Consider the following 23,019-nt stretch of genomic DNA (forward strand, 5'->3'; position numbering starts at 1 on the left):
GGTTCAGCAAAACTAACTGTTCGAACGAACCGATTCATTTGAATGAACGGATCCCTCCTCTTCGTTCACATCAGATTAAAATCCTCCGCTCGTGACGTGGAGGATACAAGCACTCGCACGATAAAACAATGTTCTTATGTAACATCAACCCTGCTTTACTGTCATCTCTATCACCCTGTCTACTGAATGCTTCTTATGAAGAGGGTTATGAGGCATCAACACACATCCAAGTTCTTTGTTCAATCATTTGCACTATTCTTAGTGTCAGACTATTGTTTGCTTTGGTTGTATCCTGTCTGATGTTTTTTATGTTGTTGTCTGACATATATAAAGGCCATGAGCTTAAATGATGTAATAGTGCGTTCAGTGACATTGATTGCATAAGCTCTTGTTGACTTATACTGAACATTGAAAGGGTTTTAAGAAACCCTTCATGCTATTGACAATGTTAAAGCAAGAGTTTAAGCTGTTGTTCTGGGAGTTTGTAGAGAGAAGAGAGAAAGAGAAGACAATAGAATAGAGAGATGGATAGAGATGTGTTATAAGAGGTGGACCCCGAGGATTTACACCACTACAGAATACAGGACAGAAATGCTGAGCTGATTATTTAGTTTTCATAACTTATAAAACAGCCCTAGTGTGACACACACTCACACACGCGCGCGCACACACACACACACACACACTCACACACACACACACACACACACACACACACACACACACACACACACACACACACACACACACACACACACACACCACACACACACACACACACACACACACACACACACACACACACACACACACACACACACACAAACACACACACAGATAGAGAAAGAGAGAGAGAGAGAGAGAAGGTAAAGGCATGTACACACCTTGTACACACACACACACACACATTAAGACCACCACAAGTTATTATTTGCAGGGCCATAATAACCATATACCCATATATAATATAATATAATATAATATAATATAATATAATATAATATAATATAATATAATATAATATAATATATATAAAAAAACAACAACTTTGGAAACAAATTTTCTAAAATATAAAAATACGATTAGCATAAGTCACCATGAAATCAAAAGGGACACTTCTTATTTTCTATGGAATATTGCAGTATTTATTATAAATTCATTTTCAAATTGGTTGCCGCTCCCTCGCACCGGTAAACACGTCATCAGAGAAGAGAAGATTTCTAATTATGATTTTGAATAAATGCTGCAATATTCTTAAAAAAAACAAGAATTGTCCATTTTGATTTCGTGGAGACTTTAAGGAAACAGCTCTTTGACTCTTTACAGTTTTTTCCAATTGCTAACACACAATTTTGCAAACTAGGCTTTATCAAAATACTGAACACAATTCATAAAACCACACACCCAAACTGCTGAATACCACATATATCCTGCAGAATGAAGCACTGCAACCAAAACTACATATAGCATTAACATAATCATTCTTTTGCACAAAATGGCACACACTTCATTCATATTACCAGAGTTGTGTCTCACCAACACTGCTGGGCGTAATGAAAAGCACTCTCATCTTCAGTATGCTTTGCCATAATACTAAAATAGTTCAAATTGTAGAAAATTCTTCAGATTGTTCACATGCACAGAAATATTTGCAGAGACACACACATGCTCTTGAAACATTTATTTTTTTATTTTTCACCAAACAAGTCAGTGCAACATGTGCACAGCAGATATATTTACACTGGACTGAACAAAAATATGCTCACAAAAACCAGTAAACTGAAAAAGATTGAAGTGTTAACAATGAACCATTGAGGTGTTGTGTCATGTACTGGCCAATCAGCTCATGGAGTGTCATTTTGAATGGCAGTGTTTTGAAAAGGCAATCATGTGACTTTATGTCAGATTGTTGTGTCTTATGTAGAGAACCGTGTTCAGTGTGTTTAAAAAGTGCCATTTTGAATTGCAAAATGTGTGTAAAGCAGAAAATGTGTTTAGACTTTAAGAGACTTGAGAAGAGGTTTTGCTCTCTGTGTGTCAGTGTAAATAACTGTGCTGTGCGTGTCAGTTTAGTGTGTTAGCAACTGGAGAAAACTGTAAAGGTATTTAATGTGTGAATCGGACAACACAACACAACACAACACAACACAACACAACACAACACAACACAACACAACACAACACAACACAACACAACACAACACAACACAACACAACACAGGCATTACAGCCACTACATTTCCCAATGTACCTCGCGAATCTGTTGCCATGGAAGCACACCAACAGAAGCTGCTGCGACTCCAGAAGTTGACAGGAAAAAGTAGGTAATAAATATACAAATGCTGTCATACGAATAGCTTTTTAGGCGTTTCCTTTTATACGTTCCCTTTTGATCTAATACTTTATTATAAGACAGCGAGTATTGCCAGACAAACAATCGAGATCGTTAGGCTGCTTTTAAACAATACTAATACAGCCTGTTTTGATATTTCTGATCTGTAAATGGCGATTGATTATTATTCCCGGTTAACAGAGAACATTCTGGCAAGGTTCTCTCAAAGTTATGAACAAACGTTTTTTTCAGTAATGTTTATAGAACGTTCTTTTGGACGTTATCGGGTCTTTAATAATGTTCTTAAAACATAAGCACATAGGCTATATATATAATATATAACGTTATATATATATTATACGTTTTTCCTAAAATGTTTTAGCTGGACGTTCATCTAATGTTTTTATTTATTAATATTTTATTTATTTATTTATTTTTATATATTTTTTTTTATGTTATACTTTATACTTTTGAATGTTCTTTGAATGTTCTTTAAATATTCTGAAACGTTCCCATGAACTTAAGGGGCAGTTCACCCAAAACTGAAATTTCTGAAATTCTTCCATAGTATTTTTATTTTAGTTTGGTTTGGTTACCAACATCCTTCAAAATATCTTCTTTTGTGTTCAGCACAAGAAAGAAATTAATATAACGTTAGTTTTGTGTTATGTGGGAGTGTTCTAATCTGTGTTTCATTACAGTTTCCCTGTATAGCTCACCTGCAATCAACTGGTTAATGGTGTCACCTGAAGGAAGCCACTTTAACTCTCTCTCTCTCTCTCTCTCTCTCTCTCTCTCTCAGTCCCCTTTTTCTTTTAATATTAAATAAACTTTATTTTGATTGGCCGACTGTTTTTGTGTCCTTTATGTTGCATCCCTAGAGCCAGGGTTGTAACAGTTTGGAACAACATTAAGAGTGACTGAATGATGACAGAATTTTCATTTTTGGGTGAACTATCCCTTTAATGGAAGGTTAGCAAAACATTCTTAGAAGATGTTCTTGTTAGCTGGTTTACTCCTGCAGGTCACGTGGAGACGAGGATATGGCGAACAGTGCTGATCTCTCAACACCTGCAACTGAACATGAGCCTCATAGTATTGGCACACGCACAGAAGGTAAAGACACACACACGCACACACACACACACACACACACACACACACACACACACACACACACACACACACACACACACACACACACACACACACACACACACACACACACATTAAGACCACCACAAGTTATTCCTAGCAGGGCCATAATTTGCAGGGATATGTGATATTCTCTATGCTGCTCTTCTCCACTCCGTCACACTCCTCTCTGTCTGATGTTAGGATGACCACAAGTTTTAAAAGTTATATTCATATGCTCTGCCTCAGTGGTCTAACAGCGCTCGTCAATGTCAAAATGATTGCGATAGCCAATCAAATCAAAGGAGGCGGAGCTTACTGTTCACAGAAGATGAACGCTTTAGTTTTAATGGTGAAAGAGTGGCTAAATGTATAATATTTGTTCACGGTCTTGATTATTACTAGTATTATAATAACTCAGATGTTTAATGTATTTGATGCCTCATGTTATATTTCTTTAGAGGAAGGCACTCTGGATGACATGTTCATGTTTGAGGAGGACTTCCCTGATTGGTCCACAGGGTTTGACAGCTCTGAGTGGTAGGTGTTAAAATTCATGTTCATTATTTTCTTTCTCTTCATGTTTTTCATAGATGTGGAGACATACATGAATGGTTAAAAGAATGAATTGTAAAAAAAATATTTCTTTTTTTTACTTTTATATTAATATGATTAATATTGATTCTTAAAAACATTTAATCACAAGTTACTTTTCACCACAAAGATGACAATAATTGAACAAGTGAATAATTGCAATTTCAGGTTAATATCATGTATATAACTAATGTTTCAGAGAAGATATATATAAGCAGAGTTTACAGTGTTGTGTGAGACCCTTCACTCTAAATGGCTGGGTTTAGAAGAGCCCACAGGTAACCCAGTGCTGGGTCAATACTGGACTGAACACGTGTCACGGGTGACTGCTAACCGGAGCTCACGATGAGGGAGAGTTCAGGAATAAATCCACACAGGAGAAATGTAGGAACAGGCAAAAGCATCCACATAAAATAGACGAAACCAGACAAAGCCATTGTCAAAACGATCCTCATTCACACGGATCCGCGTAAACGGCTAAACACGCTGTATTCTGGTGTCAGGCCATTAGATGAAACACTATAGACTGAACATGTACAGTACGCATGACGCCATCGTCTTCAGAGATTCACGGTTTTGTTGTTTACACCTGCACTTTGAAACCCGTTTTCAAAAGTTTTACGTTTTTAGTTGAAAGCGGTGTCGTGTAAACAGCCCCTAAGATGGAGAACTAATAAGATAATTAACTCAATTAGAGAATTGAGATGTGCTTCAAGATGGCTGAGCTCGATCAGTTCCCGGGTCACAGGAGGGAGGACGGAGGAGTGAGGAGACGAGGATTGATATTGGGAAGCACCCAAGTCTGTCAGTAACGCTCTGTTTAGTTCCTGTCTCTATGAAGCCCCTCCTTCTGAAAAGCACACTGTGCTCTGATTGGTCGGCTGGAGCAGTGTGTTGTGATTGGTGAAGCGCTTCCGCTTCCTTGGCTAAAAAGTCTGTGATCGCTAGTTTGACGTGTTCACCGACAGCCGATTAATGAGCGTTGCGATCAGATTTGACCTCTGATGAGTATCAGAAGGTTTGACTCTCAGTCCTGCAGTGATTCTCTTACGACCACCGGCACATTGTCTTCGTTTTTCAAGACAAGCCATGACCAAAATTAACATTAGATATTTCTTTGTAGTCACCATTTCAATCCCGCGTGTAATGAAGCTCACTGTGAACATACCATAGACAGTATATAAACTGGACACAGCGACCCCATTGGATTCAATGGAGACAAAGTGAAGTCAATTAGAAGCTCTTCTTCCTGATGGCTGAGCGTACTGAAGCTCTTCTTCCTGATGGCTGAGCGTACTGCGCAGACTCAAACTGAGCTTGACGACGTAGATGTGACGTGAGCGACCCGTCTGTCTTCTAGTAGCTGTGCCGAGAGAAATCTGAATCATTCCCTTCTGAAACTTGCAGAGACGGAGAGTGTGAGTAGGAGGTGTCCATGAGCTAGGAGCAGGAGAAACTTTTGCTAAGTATTCTGATAAATTATTTTCTCATTTTGCCTCCACGTCCCCCCGATTGCCCGTGAGCTTCTCCTCCTGTCCATACGGTAATCTCTCTACTGTGCGACAGAGAGTCGTGTGGTTATGACGCAATCGTTAGCCTATTTTTACAAAAACTGCTTCTACGGGGCCATAACGTAAGATACAAGGTAATGGAGCCTTTTATACATTTTCGTGTTTCTTTAGAAATAAATAATGGACAAATGGAGTCTTTAAACGCCTCAGATGTAAAGTTATTCGCTGTCAAAGTGACGCCAAAATGAATGGGAGTCAATGGGATGCTAACAGCAGGTGGGGGTCCGCTAGCCAATGGCGGCGCCCGGGGAAGCTTCGATATTATAATATATAAGAAAGATGAACATGGAAAAAAGCATAATAGGACCCATTAATGCTATTTCCATTCAATTTAAAGCATCTTTGCTATATAAAATAATTTATTTTGTTCAGAAAAAAGCTCACTTTTATTAGATGCACTACAGTTCAGATGTTTGTATTTCTGGCTCTTGTCTACCTTCTCTAAGGGAAATGAGTGATGGTGAAGATGACACAGGCGGGGAGAAGCAATACATCGACATGAAACGAATGTTCAAGCTTAAAAAGTCTCTGGCCCAACTGGACTCCTTTTACCAGCAGAAGAAACTGAATTTGCTACAAGCCAGGTCTGTATATCCTCGTTCACTGTAATAACATGGCCCTTCTCATTACAGTTCACTGATAAATCTGCCTCAGCCTCTCAGGGTGGGAAGGTTTTTCGACTCTGTGAATCTCTGCCTCCCACTGTGTTTTCTGATGTACATCATGGTGTGAGCACATGCCATAGGAAAGCTGTCAGGAGCTGTAGGTGGACTGAGCTGGAGACACAGGCCTTCTCCATGGACAAGCGTTTAGGAAAATCTCAGAAAAACTGAATGAAATGTTGGGGTCATATTTCACCCAAAACAAAAATAAACCAATCAGTAATTCGTTTTTGTATAAAGAATGAAATTGTAAATCCTTCACCAAATTCTTATTACTGTAATGAAAAAAGATCTCATTCTCATTACCTTAAAAATACAATTGTAAGTGCACTTCATGGTAGTGTTTGCTGTACTTTGCTGATTTTAGTGATGTATTACAGTAATGAGAAGGAGATTTTCTTTTCAAAAACAGGGATGCAAACAGCTCACACACATCAGAAGTGCTGACTGCATGTGACTGGTGCAGATCTGATATGGTGTGCGAACACACAACACATTAATTATGTCTAATCTCAACAGTTTGCCAGTCATGTGACTGACGACAGCACATGCACAGGGATTCTGCACCTATGCTGAAGTGGTCCTACTGATTCTCTTAGTAGTGCTGTAAGGAAGGAAGCACAATGCAAATATGGACAGTATTTTAAGTCAAGACCTATCTAAACATCTGAAAAAAGAAGATATATTCACTAAATGTATAGCAACATTTTTAAGATAATAGGTTTTAAGGTAAAAGTAATTTTTTTTTTTTTTACTCCACTGGGAAATACTTTTTTTATTTATTTGTTTTAAGCACAAAATTCACTGAAAAGAAAAAAAAAATCACTCATGGGGTGAGAAAATTAGATTTAACTCAAAATATATTATCTGTATTTTTTATATATATTGTTTTAAGTATTACAGGCCAAAAGTTTGGACACATTAATGTTTTTGAAAGAAGTTTCTTCTGCTCATCAAGCCTGCATTTATTTGATCAAAAAATTATAAAAAAAAATGTAATATTGTGATATATTATTACAATTTAAAATAATTGGTTTTCAATTTCCTATTTCCCAATTTTCTATTTCCTTTTCAGTTAAGCTTTCCTGTAGCTCAGTGGTAAGAGCATTGCGTTAACAACGCAAGGTTGTGGGTTCGACCCCAGGGGATTGCACATACCTGTGTATAAATGTATAGGATAATGCAATGTAAGTCGCTTTGGATAAAAGTGTCTGCCAAATGCATAAAATGTAAATTTATTATACTTTAAATTATAATTTATTTCTGTGATGCAAAGCTGAATTTTCAGCATCATTACTCCAGTCTATCACATGATCCTTTAGAAATCATTCTAATATTCTGATTTATTATGAGTGTTGGACACAGTTCTGCTGCCTAATATATTTGATGAATAAAAGGTTAAAAAGAACTGCATTTATTCAAAATAAAAAAATATTTTCTAATAATATAAATCATCTTTACTATCACTTTTTTTTAATCAATTTAACACATCCTTGCTGAATAAAAGTATGGATTTATTTTAAAAAAAGAAAGAAAAAAATTACTGACTCCAAATGACTGACCAGTAGTGTATATTGTTGTTACATAAGATTTCTATTTTTAAAACATTTTATTCATCAAAGTATCCTAAAAAGGTATCACAGGTTATTAAAAAATATTAAGCAGCAGAACTGTTTCCAACTTTGATAATGAATCATCATATTAGAATGATTTCTAAAGGATCATGTGATAGACTGGAGTAATGATCCGGAAAATTCAGCTTTGCATCACAGAAATAAATGATCATTTAAAGTAAATGAATTGAAAACCAGTTATTTTAAATTGTAATAATATATCACAATATTTAAAAAAAAATCTGTATTTTTGATCAAATAAATGCAGGCTTGATGAGCAGAAGAAACTTCTTTCAAAAACATTAAAAATAATAATGTTTCCAAACTTTTGGCCTGTACTGTATGTTTGGATATTGTCCTTTAAAAACAAGACAATCAAAAAAAAAAAAAACAGTGCTTATTATAAAACAATTGTGGATTTTTTTCAACCTAGTTTCATAAGTCGTCATGAGATTCATGAGATTTTGAAATCATAAATTGGGCTGTGCAAAATCAAATGAGCTAAATATCAAATTAAGCATAAAGCCCTAATCTCAATTATAAAAAAGACTATAAACATGCATTTTCATTCAGTCAGGTATGATGCGACATGATTTTGCCCTCTTGTGAGTGTGTTGACTAGTTTAAATGGTGACCTAAATTCATTCCACGCCGACAGTCACCAGATTACGTCACTCAGACAATCTAACTCTGTTTCAGCGTGTTCAATCTGCGAAAACAAGCTCCGTCAGACTCCGACAGGAGACACACTGATCCGACAAACCCAGATGAAGTGTGTGTTGCCGTCTGTCGGCGCGGTGTGAACCGGCCCCTATAAGGGATCTTCACAGTTTAATCATTAATCTCAGCATTCCCTATAATGGGAAATCTGTTATTTTCTTGTTACAAAATACAACATTTTCAGTGACTTGTTAAATGAATATTTTTAGCTTCTGAATAACACAAAAATGTATTTGTGACTCTGAGTTTGTACAAAATGTACTTTCTTCAAGGGAGGAACTAAAAGCATTTCACCTCCATGTGACTGAGCTGGAGGAGAACAGAGAGCAGATCGAGCTGGATATTGAAAGAGAGAAACAAGCTGAGAACAGGTAAAACACTTTTATTGCGAACGAAGTCCCCTGAAGAAGAGAAGTGTCTAACTCTGCTTCCTTCTGTGCAGCGTGGCGGTGCTCCGGCTCCGAGCTCAACACAAGCGTGTGTGTGCCGAGCTGCTGGTGGAGGAGGATCTGGGGGATCATTTAGCCATGATCCTCAAAGAGCATGAGTGAGTTTCAGATCTACAGTAATCTCACACTTAATACCTGTTGATTTTAGTGGATTTATTCTCCCTATTTTGATACTGTAACTTGCATTCTTGTTCTAACGATGCGGTCGAAACATAGGAGGAAGCAGGATCCACGTGCAACAGTAGTGTTTTATTAGACTAGGGAACAGGACAACCAATATACAACATCAAGAACTTACAAAGACTGAACAAGACACAGGGTTTAACCCTCTGGGGTCGGCAAACGCGCCGGCGCGTTTTGCTGGATTTTCTTCACATAGTAGCACAATAAACTTAAATGACTGTCATTTATGGTCATACAGAAAAAAGAAATATGAAAAAAGAATCTGTGATATGTCTACTTTTTTATGTGTCCACTTACAATCAAAGAAAATAAACAGGGTGTGCTTTCTGCCTCTTCGTCTCGGTGAACTTTTTTTTTTTCTTGAGCACGTCTATAAACTGAAACAAAACTCAGCAAATACTCGTCACAAATTTATGAGCCATATATCTTTATAAACATTTAAGTGTGTACTTTTAAATGATCGGATTCAAAATGAAAACAAATATTCTCTGTTTAAGTAATCTGTATAAAACCAACAAGATGTCCAGTTTCTCAAACACTTCCTCATTAGTTTTAATGTGACCACGCCCTCACGCGCAAAAGAGATTGACATGCAAATCTCCACGTTAAATACACGGGCAAACAAGCTTAACAAGATAACAAGGGGGCGTGGCTAATCAGAAACACCTGGGAAGACTAATAAACAAGAAAAACTACAAAGGACTACAAAACATGGCACTGGACAGGAAATGACAAAAGTCCACACAAGACGAGGGGAACACAAGACGGGTATCATGACACTTGTCTTGATATTTGTTTTTATTGTGATATTTAAACTTTAAACTTAAACGGCTTTAAACTTCTGGAAATATAGTGGTTGTTTTGCTCATCAATGAAAAAAGCAATGGAGGAAATTCACCTGTTTATTCTGTAATTTCTAAACTGTTTAAAAATTCTGTTAAAGCGCCTTTTTATTATGCTATTTTAAATGCTCCTTGTTTTGTTTTGGAGGTCCACAATAGGTTTACATGCATCCAAGGTCAAAAAACATTTAAATTTTCTCATAATATGTGACCCTGGATCACAAAACAGTCACATGTTACACGGGTATATCTGTGGCAATAGCCAACAATACATTGTATGGGTCAAACATAATTTTTTTTCTTTTATGCCAAAAATCATTAGGATATTAAGTAAAGATCATGTTCCATGAAGATATGTTGTACATTTCCTACCGTAAATATATAAAAAATATATTTTTGTGAGTGAATGCAGAAAATCGCGAACATAAATGAACAACTTTAAAGGAGATTTTCTCAATGTTTCGATTTTTTTGCACCCTCAGATTCCAGATTTGCAATAGTTTACATTTACATTTACATTTAGTCATTTAGCAGACGCTTTTATCCAAAGCGACTTACAAATTAGGACTAATTTAAGCGAGTCATCATAAAGAGGCAAAAAACAACAACAACACAAGAAGTGCTCAAAATACGAAGTTCAGGTATTATTCAGAGTAGCATAAGCCTGATAAGTGATGTTTCAAAGGGAAAAACATCGTTTATTTTTTTTGATTTTTTTTTTTTTTGAGGTTAAGTGCTCACGGAAGAGATGGGTTTTCAGCTGTCTTTTGAATGTTGTCAGGGATTCTGCATTCCGGATGAGGGTGGGGAGAGCGTTCCACCAGCATGGAACTGTGAATGAGAATGTTCTGGAAAGTGATTTTGTGGCTCTCTGTGATGGAACCACGAGACGTCGCTCGTTGACCGATCGTAGGTGTCTGGTAGGGATGTAGACTCGTAGGAGTGAGTGAAAGTAGGAGGGAGCTGAGCCTGTGATAGTTCTGTAAGCAAGCGTCAGTGCCTTCCTGATGTTGTGCAGTGCAAACCTGCAAGATCGAGCTGTCTTTGAAATGTGGTCTGTGAAGGTCAGCTGGTCATCAAACGTTAGTTGTATCTCAGCCAAATATTGTCCTATCATAACAAACCATACATCAATGGAAAGCTTATTTATTCATGTGATATATTATAAATCTCAATTTGTGTGACTGGTTTTGTGGTCCAGGGTCACATATACAGAGTCTGTTTGTTCGAAGATTCGCTTTTTCTAAACCCCTCCTTTCTGAGAGCTGCTCTGCTCTGATTGGTCAGATTGCCCAAAATCAGATTGTGATTGGTCGACCGTTTACAGCGTGTGTCGGAAGTGAAACGGCCATTAGCATAACTGAATTTCAGCTCTGGATCTTCCTCAGCACTGGATATATAGTGATACGAACAGTACGATTTTTACCGTGTCAATTCCAGCGTGAGTCTCATCCTTATGAAGTGCATCAAAGTGGATTTGCTTTGGCAGCAGAAAACAGCGTCTTCTCGACATGAACAACACGAACCAAGCTCAGTGTTTGAGGGTCAAAGGTGGTGTTGGTGATCAGCCAGTGAAGGCTACAGGCCACATTATGCAAATTTGTAACAACCCTACAGAAAGTGAGACTTGAATTGCTGATCGTTTCAGGCAGTTCAGCATCGATTATTTCTTTTAGGAGAAAATAACTTGTAGTGAACTTTGGTCTTTAAAACTTTGCAGAGCTTTTACATTCACAAACAGCTTTATTACACACTACATGAATGGCCATAAAGGGGTATTTAAAGGGTCACACTCTACACTAGTGAATCTCAAACTAAGGTTCACGATGTGGATAATTTCATTTCGCTATAAAAATAACATTTAAAAATGAGTTTTGTTATAAAGGGACAGAATCGACTGATTGAATTGCGGGACAAACAAAAAAATGTCAAACATCCTTTTGAACATTGGTCTTATGTCATTATAAATTTTTTTTTGTGCAGTTTTATCTTAGCATCTGTTCTGGATGGATTGGGGATGAAGTGTTGAGTTGTGTATTTTTACTGTAGTTCATCAAACTCTCTTATTTCATTCAAACAAGAAAAATCCAGTTTTACACAGCATGATGTAATCTACAAACCAGGGTTGCCTAACAGAAAGCCTTTGATATGCTGTTGTTGGGGATGTAGAGTGTAATTGTGTTATTTCCAGGCTGGAGCTGTGTCAGGTGGAGGTCGAACTGGGTCGCTTCTTGGCTCTGCGTGAGGAGCTTGAGCTGGAGGAGAAGAACGTCCAATCTCAGGACAAGAAGAAACAGAAGCTCAGACTCCAGCGAGAGAAGAGCGTTATCAAACAACGCAGACACAAAGCACAACATGACAAAATGTAAGAGTTGAATGTGAAATGTGTCACACAATTGCACAACGCTTTTATCACATCCACTCCAGTATGCAAGACATCTAACCTGAGCCATTTAAGGAGCAGGAAGCGCTTTCTGAGAAATGCTGTTGAAAATGGAAATCAACATCCAAACACACAATTTTGTGGACATTTGTTAGGGTGTGTTCACTCTTGGCATGTTTGGTTGGATTAAAACGAGCTCTGGGACGATTGCTCTGTTAGTGCGGTTCATTTGAATAAGTGTGACCGCTGCCATCCGAACCCTGGTGCCACCAAACAAACAGACCGAGACGCTGAAAAGATGAGCCTCGATCCGCTTCCAAACCATCTCTGGTGCGGCCGACTGATATATGAACACAACATGGACCAAAAACAGGACGTGATGTCACAAGATGCGACCCTGAAAAGGACAGTTATTTTTTCTCATCATAGTCGTGATGTTGCTCATCACAGTTGAGTACAGGTGTCAGAAACGCGTCTCCTCGCTGCAGATCTGTGTGTGTGTGTGTGTGTGTGTGTGTGACAGAGGGATTCCTGTCACTGTTTTGACTCCTTTACACATTTTATAAGCTCTAAACGAGTTCTCAATTGGTCAAAATCCCATCATAATGTAGACTATGCACACACAGCGTGGACGTTCGGGAAGTTCTGTCTTGAAATATACAGAATAAAAGCCAACCAATCAGGTTGTGGACATATCCCTTCCCTATGCCTTTAGGTTCAGTGCTAAAAATGCCAGTGTGAACACTAAGCAGACCAAGACTAAACGTTTCTTCTTCTTTTTTTGCCCTGAGTAAACGAAACAAAGCAAATCGAACTACAAGTGTGAACATACCCTTAGATGTCTGTTCTGTGTGTGTGTGTGTGTGTGTGTGTGTGTGTGTGTGTGTGTGTGTGTGTGTGTGTGTGTGTGTGTGTGTGTGTGTGTGTGTGTGTGTGTGTGTGTGTGTGTGCTGAAAACAATTTTTTTTGCACATAGTCCTGGCTGTGTAAATATTAGAAAAAAACTAAATGGATTGGTCCGATCCATAGAGCACCAGAACACTCTTGTAGCCAATCAGCAGTCAGTATCCGATCGAGATGTTATAGGAGAGAGAGCAAGAGGGACATCTGCAGAAAGACTGATGACTGAGATATTATCAAAGAGTAAATGGTCACATGAATATAATTGGATAAAGAAGGGTTATGATTAGTGTTAGGAGTCACGTTAATATTGAAACAGCTTTCCAGCGCTGGAGAGAGTGTAGAGAGCAGGAAGGCCTGAAGGTCTTGCTCTCTTTCTGCTCGATACGTGAGTTAACTTTGGTATTTGCTATGTTTCATAGAAGCAAGATATGTTGTTGTTGAATCACAGCTGATTCATCCATATTTGCACTGGCTGTTATTGGATGCTTGAGTTACAGAGTTTGTCTTCTATTGGGGGCGGAGCAATGAAAAGAGGGGGGTGTTTGTGTGGGTGTCGATTTCAACTATCAGCATTGTTTCTCAGTAATCACATGCACCTTTAACAGTCTAAATCAATGCAACACATTTGAACATATTTTAAATTTAGTTGAATCTTGAATCTATTTTTCCTTGCCAAAAGAACAATTTTAAGTAAAAATTGGCTCATCGACTTAAAAATTATTTAAAAAACAAAGTAAAGAGTCTTTAATCTATAACCATCAGAGAGAATGGCCTCTGGTTTTCTAGTCAATTTGTAGAAAAGCCTAGAAACCCTGTAGTACCGCCACAGACCCCGGCATCAGGGCGGCGAGTTGTAAGTGTGCAAGCACCACTTGAAAATGTTTGTTTTAATTTTTCCGATTACAGTGTTATTTGTATAATCTCCTGTGACAGTGAACGTGACAGGGTTTTACAAGAGCAGGCAGAAGTCCTCAGGAAACAACAGGAACAGGCTCTTGCTGGCCGTCTCAAAGCATCTGTCTACCTCAAGCAGACTCTACAGAGGTGAGACATGCACATGCACAGTCTGGATAACGTGTATAAAGCCAATTCTCTGCTTTCATATTAGTGGCCAGTCTAATAAAGTGTGTTTAAAAGAAGATAGTATAAAACTTATTCTAAGTGCTCTTGTTTTGTAGGATGAAACAGAAAGAGGCTGAGGCTAAAGAGAGGAGGAATGAGCTCATGAAGAAGAGGCAGACCGCAGTGATGACGCTTAAAGCCAGTTTCGCTGCCAGTCAGGTACAGTCAATCAGTCGTAAGGGTTATGAGTTGAGTTGGGAGTTGGGACGTGTCTGTGAAAAGAGAACTAGAATTGTGCAGTATGAATAAATCATAATATGTGTGCACCTGACTTAAGCACCTACTCTGACTGCATAAAATGCCTAAGAATTATAGTTACCTGAGCGCATCTAACCTCACCTAAGAGTCTCACACTGAGTCGAACGACGCCTCGTTCCTCTTGAACACCATCACTTGTGAATAAGGTCTCTAGTGTTCGACTAACCTGGTGCGCAGCAATAACTAGACAATCCAGACAATGCCTTCGGATATGCTTTAATCACGGCCGGAGGATCTCGGACCAGTTTCAGAGAGAATCCCACCAGCAAAAAGAGTACAACAGTTTTTATAGAATAGGAGCATGGCAAAGGTGACATGATTCATTACATAATTTTCCTACAATATGATTGGTTCTACAGCAAATATAATCCAGCAAACCCTTCTGGTACTAGGTAGATGCAGTTTCTTGATTTACTTCACTTTGTTTCTCAAAGTCATCGGTATATTTAAACATCTGTCTTTTGTTATATTCGGAGATGATTCACTGACTGACTGACTTTGACCAAAGTGTTTGGAAACATTTAGGGTTCAAAAGCATATGAATGTTATTCCTGCAAGGAAAATAAATGTTAGTTTTGATTAATTTAAAAATCCATCACAACAACTAACAGCAACTATAGTCCCTTGCGGACAGGAGCTTGGTTGCAGAAACAAAGTTTTGCAATATTTTCTAAATGTCAATAAAAAAACTAATGCAAAATGACGGCGTTTCCATTATGCGAGTAAAACGTATTTATTTGCTCTTGCGATCTTATTCCAAAAATCATGGCAACAGATGTTAGTAGGTTTACATATATCTCAGCCACCGCACTAGCCATTATTATTAATGGAAGGAGACGTAGACGTGTTTTCACAACATTAATGTCAAGGAAAGCCCCTTATACTGGAGCGGCTCATATGAGTGTTTCTCACTCCTTCTGCTTCAAGATCTTGAGGAATTGTGGCATTTCGTTGTTGTTTAGAATCCAGTATTCCTGTGATACCATCTTTTATGAGTTTAATAAAGAACTCTATCTCATCTTCTGTCCAAACACTCCACATCATCTTTAAAGAATGATCGACTTTTATGTACACCAGTTTTGCGAAATATTCCTTTTTCGAATTGCCTGAAAAACCACCTCATGTGAACGTAAAAACTTTTTTGTGAAATATACGTGTTTCCATTGGCCGTATTTTCAATTCTCAATTTCAATTTGCGCAATTTGAAGGGCAATGGAAACGCAGTTTAATATGTGTATCCGCAGAACCACTGGACAGGTATTGCTGGGCGAGTGTTTGCGTCTGCATAAGCCATTGATAGATCTTCTCTCCATGTACTTTAGGAAACTATGTGTGCTAGAAAACTACAACAGAAAGCCTATGAACAGAAACAGAGAGAGCAAGAGCAACATTTGAAAGAGTCACTGGAGGCCAAAGGATTGAACAGCATTGAACACATCCACCGACTGAGAGTGCAGGAGCGCTTCAGGAAGAAAAATGCGTGAGAATTTCCCATAAACATTTGATGTGAATCTTTAAGGCTTGAGGACAGCTATTTTTCATATCTTTAATCTTTTTTATTGAAGGGAATTTGAAGATAAACGGAGAGTGGGGAAGATGGAGATCGTGGCTAAATTGGTCTCGGAAAGGAACGTGAAGGAGAGGCGTAGAAAATCTCCTGTGCTGACTCTGAGCTATGAGAAAAAACGTGATGAGAAACTCCTGCAGAACATTCTGCCTCCATCTGCACATACAAGGAGAGAGGTACCAGTGATAGTGAGCGTGACACTCACTATATATGTTTATCAGTAAAAAAGTGAATGAAACGATTGTATGTTCTGCGCTCCACGAAGAGAAAGTAAAGTAAGCTTAGGAATGATGCAAGTTTGTCTGCAGAAGTAGAGATCACATTGCATAGTGCCATTATAAACCAACATATGTCTAAACCATCGCCCAAGAATAGACTAGTCATCAATTAGATAACAACTGTTGTAATCACTGTTGACTTTTCTTACATGATGGAATATCACACATCTCGCAAGTTATTTTGTCAAAAACGACATGTAACCAAATTCAAGGTTATTTTGTCTAGAAGTGTGTTACTCATAGCCGGACTATATCGGGTCTATAGTTAACCTAGACGGTGAAATGATGGCTATTGCTTGCTGGGATGAGTCTGCAGTATATTAAAAGAATCTTATCATGAAGCATCACTATTTCAATTAAATTGAATTACGCTTATTTGTACAGTGATTTTCACAATACAGATAGTTTCAAAGCATGTTGAGCATCGTTCAAAAGAGTGTTTCAGTGATACAATGTCATTTGGCTCTAATGAACAGGGAATCTAGTATGAAATCAAGATATTTCCTTTATTCTCTCTGAGCCCCATTGAGCAGCGACTGGGAACTGTGTGGTGAGGTGTTGGAGATAAAACCTTGAAAGGAACCAGACTCGTCTGAGGCCACAAGATAAATATCATGTAACAATAATAATGCATTATTGGGGTGGTAAATACAGCTTGTGATTATGATTGTGAAAAAAATGATTATAATGATTGCGATAAAAGGATAATAATATGCAGCTGGTTAAGTCTCTAGTTTCCTCAGGATGAGCATCTCTAGATAGAAAACGCACCGTTTTGTGTCTGTTCCTTTAAATGCAAATGAGCTGCTGCTCCCGGCACAGGGGGCGGAGGTACAACAGCTTGTGTCTTGAAAATTAAAAAAACTTTTAGTCTTTTATGTTCAAACCGGAGTCAGACAAAGATGGAGAGACTAGAAGTGACAACATGTAGACAAGCTTTCTGAATGGTTAGTTGACAAATTTATGTAGCTTATGTGTAGTTATCTTCTAGTCATTGATTAGCATATTCTGTCTTGATAATCTATAAATCGTGTTCAGGGGGCGGAGTTTATGTACATTTTAGGGTTGGTGATGTCACTAACCCGAGAGGAATGTGGTGTAGTCTCTACCAGCCGTTTGTTGTAGTCCTTAAAAAGCAGTTTCTTTATAAGAAAATATCTCCCTTTGCTTTGAACTTTGAGCGTCGTAACGTTGCAGATCAGAAGTTGTCGTCAGTTTCTCTGTGACGTCCTATTTTGTGTACATCATGACAGTGTCCACATGCAGCTGGTTAAATAAAGTTCCACAATTCTACAATATTTGAAGTTTTGACAGCCATCCTCAACAAACACTAGTTCTGTGTGCATAACATCATGGAATCACCCAGTCATAGAGTCATATTGTATATAACTAAATGTACTTCTGATCCCAAATCAAAGATGTTGATGGAAGCAACACTAACAATCACTTTTTCCGCTCGTGTTTAATTCAGGAAAAGCATGTAATGTCCAGTCCCAGAGCACCTCGTGTCAGGGCGTACAGTGACAGCAACAGTGATGTCAGTTCCTCTTCAGACTCTGCAGAGCTGAAGTTTGGAGAGTGTGTAGAAATGGAGGATGAAGATAACAGAGAGATGAGCCTGGCCCAGCCTGAGTTCACCGGCCTTTGGGAACACAAACACAAAGATGATATGGTAACAATTTCAATAAAATACATAAGCATGTGACGCTTCACACAGAGCACGTTTTTGCATTCCTTTACACTGCTTTCCATTGTTTTTCTATGCTGGATGGACGTGTTTGACCATCATGCTTGAGTCTTTTGCATGACTAAAACACGTTTACATTTTTTCATTCCCCTGACCTGCATCTCGTGTTTTTAACATGTTCTTTGTGCCCCTCCTTTTCTTCGTATTTTATTTACTTATTGGATATTTAATTAAGACTAATGTTTGTTGTTTTTTAGTGCACAAAAATCATCTATCCCAATAATCAGAGATTTAATTTAATCAAAAGTGTGAGCTGTTTTGTTGAAACATCGTGACCAGTACTGTGTTTCCCGAAAGCATTTCAAGCCTAAGTAGATCATTGAGACCATCGGCACCAATAGTCTCAGTGCTTTTACATTTAGTCTTTTTTTTGGGGGGGGACTTTTGGGAAACACAGTCTATATCATCACACAATGGACATACTCTTAACAAATGGCTATGATTATGCAACTGGCCCCTAGTATTACTACATTCTTTTTTTATTTACTCTTTCCTCAATGCTGCTTTTATAACACTATAATAGAATAAATGTCATTCTTTCATTTACAGCTACAAAATTATTGTTTTTTTTTGTCATATCTGTCCTCTTAGGCCACACCAGATGAAAACATTCATCTTGAAACATCTTACACCACCATGAAGACTGACACGAACAAGGGTTTGCTTTCAAAGGAAGCAAAAAAGACTATAAAGGGTAGAGAATCAAAAGGACCATCCTTCATCAGCAAACCAGAGATTATTCTGTTTAAGGTACGAATGCAGACTGTTTCATCATAGTAGCTGTGTTCAAAACTTAGTGAGCTCCCTACCTAGACATCATTCTTGGGAATTACAGGTCCAATGAACAGAATGTGTCAAAATATAGTATGCCTGATAAAGTAATTATTTGCATATTCTTCACTAATAATACAGTACCATAATGCATTGCAATAAGGGCAACAAAGAATTTCTATTCAAGGTGGATGATAATGCTGAGGGAAGTATTTATCATATTGTATATTAAATATGCAGTTTGCGTTTGCTCTCAATTCAGTCACTTAACCTATGGAGGAAATGTGGTGGTGGAAAAAATATATTTCTAAACTTTTGGCGTTTGAGCTCACTTAACTTTTAGACACAGCCATCATCCGAGACCTCAAAAACTTGCCTCTAAAGTACAAAACTTAATACATTATTATATTACATCTAATGTATTTAAATCTGAAGAACTGTAAAAATGAATAAATTGCATGTTTCTGAACTGTATTTGCAGGATTGCGATGTTGGGAAGGTCTATAAGAAGAAAGTCACACTCACGAATGTCACATACGGGACTAATTACTGCAAGCTGTTGGGAGTGTCACAGAATCTTAAAGATCATGTGTCAGTCAGGTAAGCTGCTCTTTTAGCACATCACATAAACATCTTACCTTTGAGGGTTTACTTATCAGTCTCATTTTGATAGAAGGGATGCTCTGTTAAAGCCAGAGTAGTTTGGCACGTGGTACTGGCATCTTCTGCTGAATCTCTCTGTTTGTCTTGAGAAGAAAACTCTGTCATCGTTTCCAAACCTGTGTGCTCTGTAAAGAGTTCAGCTCTCTTACTTAGAAAAATTTAGTTAACCCATTGCCTTAAATTTATTAAGTAAATAAACTTTATGCTTTGGTGAAAAAATTAAGTTATGTGAACTTGACACTTCCACATTACTTAATTTTTTCGATTAATCATGATGTTTATTTAGTTAATAATTTAACTAAACGGGTTTCCTCAATTTTTGTAAGTTAAGTCACCTGATCACGTTTTACGTGAAAAATGTCTCTCTTTTTTTCTTTTCAATCAGATCCAATGTTTTTTGGACTTCAAAATAATTTATTCTGTGTTCCACAGAAAATGAGTGAGTAAATGATGACAGAATTTTCATTTTTGGCCAAATTATTCCCGAGTATGACTGTGGGAGTGTGTTTTCTTTTGCCTAAGCCAGATTTGAGCCAGATTCATACAAATAATTTAAATATAAGCACCCTCAAATGAAAGCAAAAGCACCATCATTTAATACTGTAATAATATCATATTGGACAAAACAGATTTTGGCAAATGCTCCAGTGTGTATTTGTGTTTGCGCTCTGGAGAACGTCAAAGGTTTCTATTTACAATGTGTTTTTGCAGTGAGAAATGTAGCCAATCACAGACAAGTCTGTTGATCTTTTGAACACAATGGCCAATCAAAGGTGTTTAATTTAGTCAAATTCTACTTAATTTTACTCGCGAACCCTCTCATTAACAAACAGAGAAACGATGCAAGTAAAAGATTCATTATGCAGAGTGTGTTGACAACTTTATTGATTTTATTGGAAAGTTGTGAGATCGTGAACTGGGATGAGTGACAGATTTATAGTGATTGTAAAAGGCGATATAGTTATTATCCATTTAATAAATGTGTTGTTTTTAAGAGGAATGATGGGCAATTACACACTGAAAGTTTCGGACTGACATCGACACATAAATGCAGGATTTACTCTTGAAATTGAGATATATAACATGCACACGGGACAAAAATATAACAAATCAAAATAGATTCTCACAATGTAAATGCAGACTAATAGATTAATAGAAAATATTCTTATCAATACATTTTTGATATTCCATTCCAATTATTTGTAAAAGTAATGACTCACTGTACATTGCTGTTGCTTACACATTACATCTGCTCTTTACTAGAGAATCTGCACTAATTTCAGATAATCAGTGATTTGATTCTTAATTGTCCATCTCACAGTAAAATTAAAATGTGAAGGTTTAATAAACTCGATGCTAAAGTTCAGGTTAATGTTTAATTGTCCTTCTGACTCGTAAAATTAAAATGTACGACTCTGCAAATCCATTAAAACTAACTGTGAACAACTAATGAATTGTGATTGCTATCGCAACATGCGTGTTTGTTATGATGCATAAATCTCAATTTTAACAATGAAAAGTAATACAGACAATGATGCATGTGCAACAACAATAACGTGCATAGTTCTGATCTTAACATAATTATAATGTGTCGTATGCAACATTCACAAACTAGGAATATATTAAACAGTCTTTAATGATAATAGGAAGAAAAAAACACACATTACATACACTACAGACAATAACCGACAGAGGACTGAACAGAGAGTATATGCAAGAGATTTCAGTGAGACGCACCTGTACATCTTCAGTACAATTTAAAATGAGTCACTATCAAGGTGTTTGCTTTTATTTACTAAGTGTGTGTTGTCTTCTCTTGCAGTTTCGAGCCGCCAGGGCCCATGTCTGCTGGCATGGCTTGTGAACTGGAGGCTATATTTAGACCTTTGGTAAGGTTTCTCCCCACTCCACATCTGGTGTTTGTCACGGGAATAATGTATCTTTGCTTCACTCTCTAGGTCCCATGAGATGATTTGCCAGACACAATTAGATAGAATTTTGTTTTAACATTCTGTTTTTATTATATCACTGCATGTGGGTGGAGATGAATCATAGAGAACAGTGAAATTACTCACAGTAACATGGGATGGATTACGTGAGCTGAGTAGTTGCTTTGTCACAGTCTAGTTACATTTTATTTCTAAGGCAAGGCTTATTTATCACATTTCATAAACAATGATAAGTCAAAGTGCTTTACATAAAAAAGGAGTTAAAATAAACATAAATTAAAATATCATGCATAAAATATCCAGAAATAAAAATAATCATCTAAAGGCTAAAATGCTGTTCCTCACAGCCTAAATCACTAAATTCAGGAAAAGTGTCTCGCACTTTTCACTGTAAACATCTTTTCAGAAAATCATACTATTATATCTATAGTGCCTGATCAGTCACTTCATAATGAATCCCGCTCATGTGTCACTGCTAATTTGCATAAAGTAAAACTTTATTGAGTGCCATGGAAACCCTAGTGAAAAATAAATATACTAAAATGTATTTGAAATATACTTATTATATGCTAAGTATACTACATTTACATATTTATGTACTTAATATAAATACCCTGCAATTGTACTGTTAGTGTACTAAACTGATATACTCAAACTGGAACAACTCATTTTGCACTTAATGTACTTGAAGTTCAACTAAAGATATACTGAAGTATATTTGATTGTGCTAACGTGCAACTATTGCAAGTATACTTTAGATACACTTTAAATACTTTGTGTTTAAAGACTGATAATATACAGAGATCATACTATCCTTACTAATATTAAAACACATTTTATGCTTAATATTAAGAAATTTGCATTGTGCAATAAAGAAGTACTCTAAATAAAGTTTAATTATAATATATCAGTAAGTCTCAAGCGATATGTCAGTAAATATGTTAATGGATTTGTAGTATACTTAGTATGAAATAAACATATTTAAATACGTTTTGGTATAGGTTTTACACTAGGGAACGCCCACAATGCATTGCCTTCAGTCACCAGAAATCACCAACTCTCACTGACAATGATTGGCTGTCATATTAAGACTTTCTTATGATAGAAATTAAGTGCAGAATTGTCATAAATGAGATCTGGGCAAGACAAGTGATAGTTGACTTCCTTTACAGGACAAATTTTTACATCTTGTAAACCAAGAAATGAAGTAGATGATCATTATCTCCTGTTCCCCCCTTACTCTAAATATGATGAAATTGATCAGGGAAAGCTCCACAG

At 37.2% G+C, this 23,019-nt stretch overlaps 1 protein-coding gene across 12 annotated transcripts in view; it reads left to right on the forward strand.

Moving 5' to 3' along the window:
- Positions 1-2,259: 2,259 nt before the first annotated feature.
- The window catches only part of cfap74 (cilia and flagella associated protein 74), a 60,070-nt gene continuing 39,310 nt past the window's right edge, over positions 2,260-23,019 (forward strand). For 9 of the 12 annotated variants that reach the window (XR_014211220.1, XR_014211221.1, XR_014211222.1 and 6 more), the window contains exons 1-15: positions 2,260-2,320; positions 3,340-3,448; positions 3,928-4,006; positions 6,078-6,215; positions 8,899-8,997; positions 9,069-9,173; positions 12,292-12,465; positions 14,320-14,430; positions 14,565-14,667; positions 16,089-16,246; positions 16,332-16,509; positions 18,083-18,283; positions 18,950-19,108; positions 19,611-19,729; positions 21,615-21,681. Coding sequence is in view for 7 of the 12 variants with exons in the window: in XM_082188668.1 (XP_082044794.1) it covers positions 3,376-3,448; positions 3,928-4,006; positions 6,078-6,215; positions 8,899-8,997; positions 9,069-9,173; positions 12,292-12,465; positions 14,320-14,430; positions 14,565-14,667; positions 16,089-16,246; positions 16,332-16,509; positions 18,083-18,283; positions 18,950-19,108; positions 19,611-19,729; positions 21,615-21,681 (1,764 nt within the window). In the remaining 5 variants the exon portion in view is untranslated. Of the gene's footprint in view, positions 2,325-3,339; positions 3,449-3,927; positions 4,007-6,077; positions 6,216-8,898; positions 8,998-9,068; positions 9,174-12,291; positions 12,466-14,319; positions 14,431-14,564; positions 14,668-16,088; positions 16,247-16,331; positions 16,510-18,082; positions 18,284-18,949; positions 19,109-19,610; positions 19,730-21,614; positions 21,682-23,019 lie in introns of all 12 variants that reach the window. The other 3 variants (XM_082188671.1, XM_082188673.1, XM_082188672.1) reach the window with 3 other exon arrangements.

This window comes from Leuciscus leuciscus (genome assembly GCF_965113295.1).
Source record: "Leuciscus leuciscus genome assembly, chromosome: 13".
Lineage (NCBI taxonomy): Eukaryota > Metazoa > Chordata > Actinopteri > Cypriniformes > Leuciscidae > Leuciscus > Leuciscus leuciscus.